Genomic DNA, 8,001 nt, shown 5'->3' with positions numbered 1-8,001 from the left:
GCAAAACTAACCTATGACGACTTAATTGTAAGTCGTCGAGTTTAAATGAAATATTGATATTTCAATTTTTCACTAGACTAGTGAAATGTAGAGCATCTCCAATGCACACCTCTATATTTTCCTCTAAAATAGAGATCTCTATTATAGAGCTGAAAATGCTCCAATGTATGCCTCTATAATAGAGTTCCTCTATTTTAGAGGAAAATATAGAGGAAAGTTACTTTTTGCCTCTATATTTAGAGGTAGAAATATCATATCTCTATATTTTGCCCTATAAATAGAGAAACTCTATTATGGAGGCATACATTGGAGTATTTTCACCTCTATAATAGAGTTTCTCTATTTTAGGGGAAAATATAGAGATAGAAATAGGAGTGGGTTGGAGATGGTCTTAGACGTCTAGGAAAGTCAAACTTCTGAAATAATCCAGTCAAATGTAAAACTAACCTATGACGACTGAAATGTAAGTCGTCTAGGTTCTTTGGAGACTTTTTTGTAACCAAACAAAAGCATACGACTTATATTTCAGTCGTCTCAGAAAACAGATTTCAAAGTCAATTGCAAAAATAACTTCTGCAGTGACTAGACGACTTACCTGGAAGTCGTCTGGACGAGCAGATATGGAAAAAAACTCGATTTCATACCTTAAACTGGTGAGATAACTTCCTTAGCACACATAAGGCTTCTCAAAGCACAAAGAATCTTAAACAAAAGTGATCCACCCTGAATCGTTAGCTTCTTGACTCTATGAACCATAAAAAATGTAGAATCAAAATCTTGAATTTTTTAGCTGAATGTGGAGAGAAAGTGAGAGAGATGTTGTGTTTAGTTCATAAGAATAGAGAAATAAGAAGGGTAAATCGATTTTGGGAGCATTAAGAGCTTCAAATTGGTTGTTCATGATGGTTAGGGTATTGATGACAATGACAATCTTGTAATTACTTGAAGATGATGAGGGTGAGAAAGTAAAAATGTCATTTTCGAAAAAAATAAATAAAAAAATTTGATGACATTTTCGTGAATTATATAAATTTGTGAGGTGAATAAGGCAAAACTAATTTCTAAAAATAAAAGATTAGTTTTATGTTTGACTTTGAGTTCTAAGTCAATTTAAAAAAAAAAACCCTAACCAAGAGTGTGGTGATTGATTAATAACCTTTATCAAACGGATATCAAAATTCATGCTTTAAGTGATTTGCGTTAACATAAAGACACCTTTCCCTTGTGTTCAAAAAAAAAAAAAAAAAAACACACCTTTCCACAAATAGTTCCTTTCCAAACAACACAACCTTTTGGTGATATGCCTCTCTTAACCATATCCTTTTATCTGCACCTCATTCCTCTATCCTTCTTCAATACGTATTTTCTTAATTCAGTTTTCCATCCAAAATTTATGAATCAGTTTCAAATAGTTGTCTTTGTAAAACATCATTTGTTTCGCTCTATCATTTATTTGAAAAGTTTTTTTTTTCCTGAAGGAATGTTGTCTATTTGATTTTTGCCTCTTTTTTCTTTCCAAAATGTGATTTCCATTAAATGAAGCTTGTTTGTAAGATTTACAGAAGGTAATTTCTAACTTGTATTAACCTTGGCAAAAAGAAATATAACAAGGTTAGAATCAGACCCAAAAAACTCTGATATCTGAAAAAGAGTTATTCATTCCGAAACCAGGACTGCATCAAGTGTTGGAATGACCTTGTCTTCCTTTTGGCCAGGGTCATGTCTCTGAGACTTTGTCTATACGATCGATACACTTGAAAATTGCCGGCGGTGGTTTTTATAGATATATATATTATATATGATCGTGAAGCCTTCAGCAAAGTATTAAAAGGTATGACTTTTCTTTTAAATTAAACAGGCGTGACTTTTCATTTTCTTCTTTGCTATAACTACTGTTAACTAAAGTAGTAATAATAAAATTAGTAATAAACGTAGAAGGATGGCACTTTTCCTAACCTAAATTGCATATATTCTAATGATGGTTCTTTTTTCATTTCCTTATTTAGTTATTTATAATTATTATAGTTTTTATAACAACAATATACAAAAAAAAAAAAGGACGATGGCGATTCAACGGCGACTACAATCATCTCCCGGGACAATGGCATCAAAGCTATTCCTTGGGGAGTCTCTTTCCAGAGAGAGTATTTCCCTGCTGCGATTTGGATAACCTTGGAAAATTTCCACAATCCTATTGAAGATTTTCACGAATCTTAGGAAAATATCATTTTTTCCAAAAAATCCGCCGCGACGATTTACACTTATTTAGGGTTTATGGAGCCGTCAATATTAAGTCTTACACACGAGAATCATTCTCTAAGACTGCGGCGAGCTCTAGCTTTGTTTCTACTTCTGATGGACGCGAACCTAGCTGAAGTTCTACAAGGAATGTCTCTTGAGAGGACAAATCGATCATTATCCCTGCGGATGATGATTATTGTGCAATGGAGAGAGGAGGTAAGAGTCTACTGGGACGGCTATTGAATCCAGAGTGTCAGAACATGGGACGGATGCTGAGAACGATGCCAAAGATTTAGAAGGTGTACGAACGAGCCCGAGGCATTGCTTTGTCGAAGGAGAGATTCCAATTCATCTTTGATTTGGAAACTGACATTCAGATGGTGTTGAAACAAGGGTTTTGGACCTTTGATGATTGGGGTATGGCTATGGAACGATGGGTGGAGATTCCACCACCAAATTACCTCCAAACGGCAATAATATGGGTGAGGTTGCACAAGCTTCCGGTTAACTATCTTATTCTGAAGACTATTGATGTGGTTACAGACGGAATTGGTCATGTGAAGATGATAGAGTTTGATCCAACGAAACCGTACTTGCTTGAGTATGTCTGAGTTCAAGTAATTCTAGACATTAATCAATCGTTGAGAGACAAAAAATCAGTGACTCTACCAGGAGGCAGGGTGGAGTATGAGAGAGTTAAGAAGAAGTGTTTTCATTGTCTGCGCCTCTCTCATGAAAAGCAGAAGTGTTCTCTGCTTCAAGGGAATCGAAACAAAGGTAAAGGGATATTGGCTCGTCAAGAAGTAGTTGTGCGTCATGCGCTAGGAGAAAGACCGCATCATAGTAACCTTGTAGACAAATTGATGCCTATATTAGCACCATCCATTCCCCCGGGTTTCGAACCATCTCCTTCGATAGTGGTTCCAGAAGTATTTGAACAAATGAGAATCTATATGTCTTGTGTTGATCCGAAAGAAAGAAGAATCAGAGAGGCAAGAATGCGAATGACGCTTCAGGAGTTGTCTAAGGATCCAATAGCGCATAGATCTTGTCTCCGACTGGAAAGAGCTCCAGTGGTATATGCGGAGATGAATAAGGACAGAGGCAGAGTCTTTGACTTCAGTCGTGTAAACACTGAAGCTGTTCATGATGCTGCAGAATCATCTTCTCATGGCCTACTGAGACAACCGGAAAGACGTGTGATAGGTGTGGCCAGTGAAGGCATAGAGAATGAGCAGATAAGAAGAATGGGGGATCCTTGGATTGAGGCTCAGAGGGAGAGAATCAATGAGACACGGCCGATGTCTCATCACCAGAAAGATGATGGTTACATTGCAGATAAAGAAGAAGGTTTGCAGTTGGATGCTGAAGGGATTGGAGGCTTTGTTATGGGTAGTGGCTTCTCGGGTAAAGCAGATCGAAGCAGTAAAAATAGAAGGTCTCGCAGTAGTCGTTCGTCGTGGGTCAGACGCAACCGAACATGCCTAAAAGAACATCTAATGGTTCTGATAATGCTCACAACAACAGAGAGCACAAGATGAGGGAGAGGTGTCGTCAAAGATGTCGAAACAAGTGAAGGGTTTGGTGGTTTCCCTGAAACCATCCAATGCCCAATGACGACACTCAGTTGGAACTGTCGGGGTTTGAGGAACAACCTTGGCAGTTCGACGCATAGAGGAGATGTGTCATGAGCATCTCCCGGATTTCTTGTTTCTCCTAGAGACTAAAAACTCTAGTGATCAGGTGGAAGCTGTTACAAGATCGTTGGGTTATGACCACAAGTTTTTGGTGAACCCAGTGGGTCTTAGTGGAGGTTTGGCGCTTTTTTGGAAGCCGTCTTTTCATGTGGAGGTTCTAAGCTCGAGTAATACGATCATTGATACGAAGGTGAAGGCTGGCAACATTGATTACTTTATGACGTTTGTATATGGGGATCATGTTAGACAAAGAAGACATGAGGTCTGGAATGTTTTGAAGACAATTGTATTGAGTCGCAATGATGGCTGGGGTCTGATAGGCGACTTCAATGAGATTATGAATGGAGATGAGAAGTTGGGTGGACCTGACCGTATTGAGAGTTCTTTCTATCAGTTCCGTTCTATGGCGCGCAGTTGTAGAATCAAAGAGATTCCAAGTTCGGGAGAGAGACTTTCTTGGGCAGGTGTGAGAGAAGTGATAACCAATGGAGTAAAGGAGAATGTTTGGATTCAATGTCGTCTTGACAGAGCTTTTGGAAATGCGGAATGGTTTCGAATATTTCCTCGATCTCATGTCAGATACTTGGAACGTTTGGGTTCTGATCATAGACCGATTTTTATGAGCATGTCCGCTCAAACTCAGCAGCGAAGAGGAAGGTTTATCTTCGATAAGAGATGGTCCTCGCAGCCGGCAGTTAATGAGATAATAAAGAAGCAGTGGAAACCAGTAGTGCGACCAGAGGGACATGACGTATCCTCGGTCATATCTTCTTGTCGCAAAAAGCTAGCTAAATGGAAGCGTAGCGATCAAGGAAACTCAAGAAAGCAGATTAATAAGCTCCGCCGTGAGTTGGAGGAGGAGGAGACAAAACACTTTCCTATACTGGCAAGAATCACGGGATTAAGCTTCAACTTACTCAACTATACCAGGAAGAAGAGACGTTCTGGAAACAAAAGTGCAAGAACAAGTGGTTGGTGGTTGGTGATTTGAATACGAAGGTTTTCCATGGTTGGGCGAAAACATGAAAGATGAAGAACTTAATACCTTCCTTAACGGACTCAGGAGGAGTTGAGCAAACAGAGGAAGAGGCAAAATGAGAGATCGCTGTGCAATACTTCACGAACTTGTTTCAGTTTTCTTCACCTGCTGATGCTACTGAGCTCCTTCAGGGTATGGGAACTAGGGTGATAGAACAGATGAGCACGAGGTTGACCAAAGAGGTTACTGATGCAGAGATAAAGAGAGCCGTTAAAGCCATTAAAAGTGACAGTACCCCGGGTGCTGATGGGATGACTGCCCACTTTTTTAAGAAACATTGGAAGCATACCGGTCCCATGATCACTGAAGAGGTGCATCGTTTCTTCAGAGAAGGAGTTCTCCCATCGGAATGGAATTTTACACAACTATTTCTACTCCCAAAGAAGCCAAATCCGTCTTAAATGACAGACTTGAGGCCTATCAGCATGTGTTCTGTTACTTATAAGATAATATCAAAGGTGTTGTGTTCGCGTCTTAAAGGTATCCTCCCTCATATTGTATCTCCCACGCAGGGCGCCTTTGTGGCTGGAAGGCTTATTTCGGACAACTTGTTGATTACACATGAGATGGTGCACGGGCTGATGACGAACCCAAACTGCAAGGAGGAGTTTATTGCCATCAAAACAGATATGTCCAAGGCCTATGATCGTGTGGAATGGTCCTTCTTGGAGTCTCTCTTTGTCAAGATGGGGTTTGATAGGAGATGGATTGATTGGGTCATGTTATGCATACGCTCTGTCTCGTACACAGTTCTTCTTAATGGTCAGGAATTTGGCCATATTGTTCCAGAGCGGGGTTTGAGACAAGGAAATCCACTCTCCCCTTTTCTTTTCATTCTATGTACTGAAGCTTTGATTCATGTGATGAACACCGCGGAGGAGAATGGACAGATCACGGGTATGAAGCTCACACGGCAATGCCCCTCAGTTCAACACCTTTTGTTTGCTGATGATAGTCTCTTCCTCATATGTGCTGAGCTGACTGAATGCACAGCGTTTATGCGGTGCTTGCAGCTATATGGAGAGGCGTCGGGACAGGAAATAAACTTCTAGAAGTCTTCTATTACTTTTGGCGATGGCATTGACCCGGTGATGCGTCGGCTGATTGTTGAGATTCTAGTCATTGAGAATGAAGGTGGTGTGGGTTCTTATCTGGGCTTACCCGAGTGTTTTAGCGGGTCGAAGCAGAAACTATTAAATTTCATTGGGGAGAAACTTGATAAAAGACTGAATGGATGGTTTACCAAAATGCTTTCTCTTTGGGGGAAAGGTGGTACTCTTGAAGTCGATTGCAATGGCTCTCCCGGTGTACGCGATGTCTTGTTTCAGGCTCACTAAACATCATTGCCAAAAGAATATGAGTGGAATGAAAATGGAGATAAGAAGAAAATTCATTGGGTGGCATGGGATGAACTATGTGAATCAAAGGACAATGGAGGCCTTGGTTTCAGAGATATATAAGACTTCAATCATGTTTTGCTAGCTAAACAGACTTGGAAGCTATTGAATGAGCCAAACTGTCTACTCGCGAAGATTTTTAAGGGCCGGTATTACGCAAAAACCAGCTTTCTAGAGGCCGGGAAGGGCTTCAGACCATCTTATGCTTGGCGCAGTATCACCTTTGGGAGAGAGCTATTGCGGAAAGGCTTGATAAAGTCTATCGGTTCGGGTGTGAGCTCCTTTGTATGGTTGGATAAGTGTATCATGGACGACGAACCACGTAGACCAATCAACAAGCAGACCCTCTTTGATGTGAACCTTAGGGTTTCAAACTTAATAGACCAAAATGGGCATTGGCGAATGGAGCTACTGAATGATATATTTCCAGATAATGAGGTGAAATGTATTCTCTCTCTTCAAATAGGAGGTAGAGAAGACAAGCTCATATGGGCGTACACAAAACATGGAGGGTACTCAGTGAAGAGTGGGCACAGTTTGCTTGCGAATCATGAGGCAAAAAGTATTATCACAAGGACAACTCAAGAACAACATGTGATTGCTCTAAAACGACGGGTCTGGAAGATAGCCACGGTACCAAAGATCAGGTTGTTTTTATGGCGTGTGCCCTCCGGTGCTTTAGTTGTGGCAGATAGACTTCGATCTAGAGGGTTGAATGTGCATGGGCCTTGTTCTTTATGTCAGGTTGAAGCTGAAACAATCAATCATATGTTGTTTTGATGTACTAAGGCTCAGGAGCTGTGGAACCTATCTCTTTGTCCTAAACCAGTGCAAGGTTTCAGTATGGGTCTAGAGGAGAATGTGACCTTCTTGTTTTATGTTCTGGCGCGGTAGTGCCGCGAGTGTTCGTTCTCTCCCTTGGTTGATGTGGAATGTGTGGAGGAATAGGAATGCGCTCTTATATGCAGCGACTCAAGAACTCCTTTGTTTTGGGTCCAAAATGCGGACGAAGAGGCAACTCTCTGGTTAGAAGTTAATAAACAAGCGCAGGGCTTGACGAGGCAGAGCTCTACATTAGAGGTATGTGAACGGTGGAGCCCCCCTTTATCAGGTGTAATTAAGTGCAACGCTCATGTGAACTGGAAAAATGGTAATCTTCAGTGTGGAGGAGCTTGGATCGCTCAAGACCATACTGGTAACGTTCTTTTCCATGGACGTGATGCGTTCACACCGTCTGCAAACCGACTGGTAGCCGAACTAAGAGGTATAATATGTGTTTTACGAAGTGCGAGGGATTTACATTTCCCGTCATTGAGCATTGCTTCAGATCTTCTGGAAACTATTGAAGCAATCTCATCTCCCTCGTTGTGGCCAAGATTCAGGGCTCTTTTGGAGCAGATTAACTCCCTTGGTGCCTTCTTTGTGTCGGTCTCGTTTGAAGTCGAAAGAGTACACAATAATCTGAATGCTCGGGATATAGCAAAGAGTGTCATGAGAGATGGGCGCCTTCAGTCATACCTAGCTTTAGGCGGACCAGCCTGGTTGCACCATCGACTTTTACGAGAAGCTTCAAGACAAGACTAATTCATCTTTCCTTTAAGATTTGAGTCTGTGTCCATGTTTTCTT

The 8,001-nt window shown here is 41.1% G+C and overlaps 1 protein-coding gene across 1 annotated transcript; it reads left to right on the top strand.

The window, feature by feature from the left end:
* The first annotated feature begins 3,245 nt into the window (after positions 1-3,245).
* LOC106297808 lies at positions 3,246-6,029 on the top strand. Its single transcript, XM_013733972.1, has 4 exons — positions 3,246-3,648; positions 3,905-4,920; positions 5,073-5,288; positions 5,490-6,029. The coding sequence occupies exons 1-4, from the start codon at positions 3,246-3,248 to the stop codon at positions 6,027-6,029; spliced, it is 2,175 nt and encodes a 724-aa protein (XP_013589426.1).
* The last annotated feature ends 1,972 nt before the right edge of the window (positions 6,030-8,001 follow it).

Source organism: Brassica oleracea, chromosome C6 (assembly GCF_000695525.1).
Source record: "Brassica oleracea var. oleracea cultivar TO1000 chromosome C6, BOL, whole genome shotgun sequence".
Classification (NCBI taxonomy): Eukaryota; Viridiplantae; Streptophyta; class Magnoliopsida; order Brassicales; family Brassicaceae; genus Brassica; species Brassica oleracea.
The sequence above is the reverse complement of the archived record's forward strand: the minus strand, read 5'-3'. Positions and strand labels throughout refer to the sequence as shown.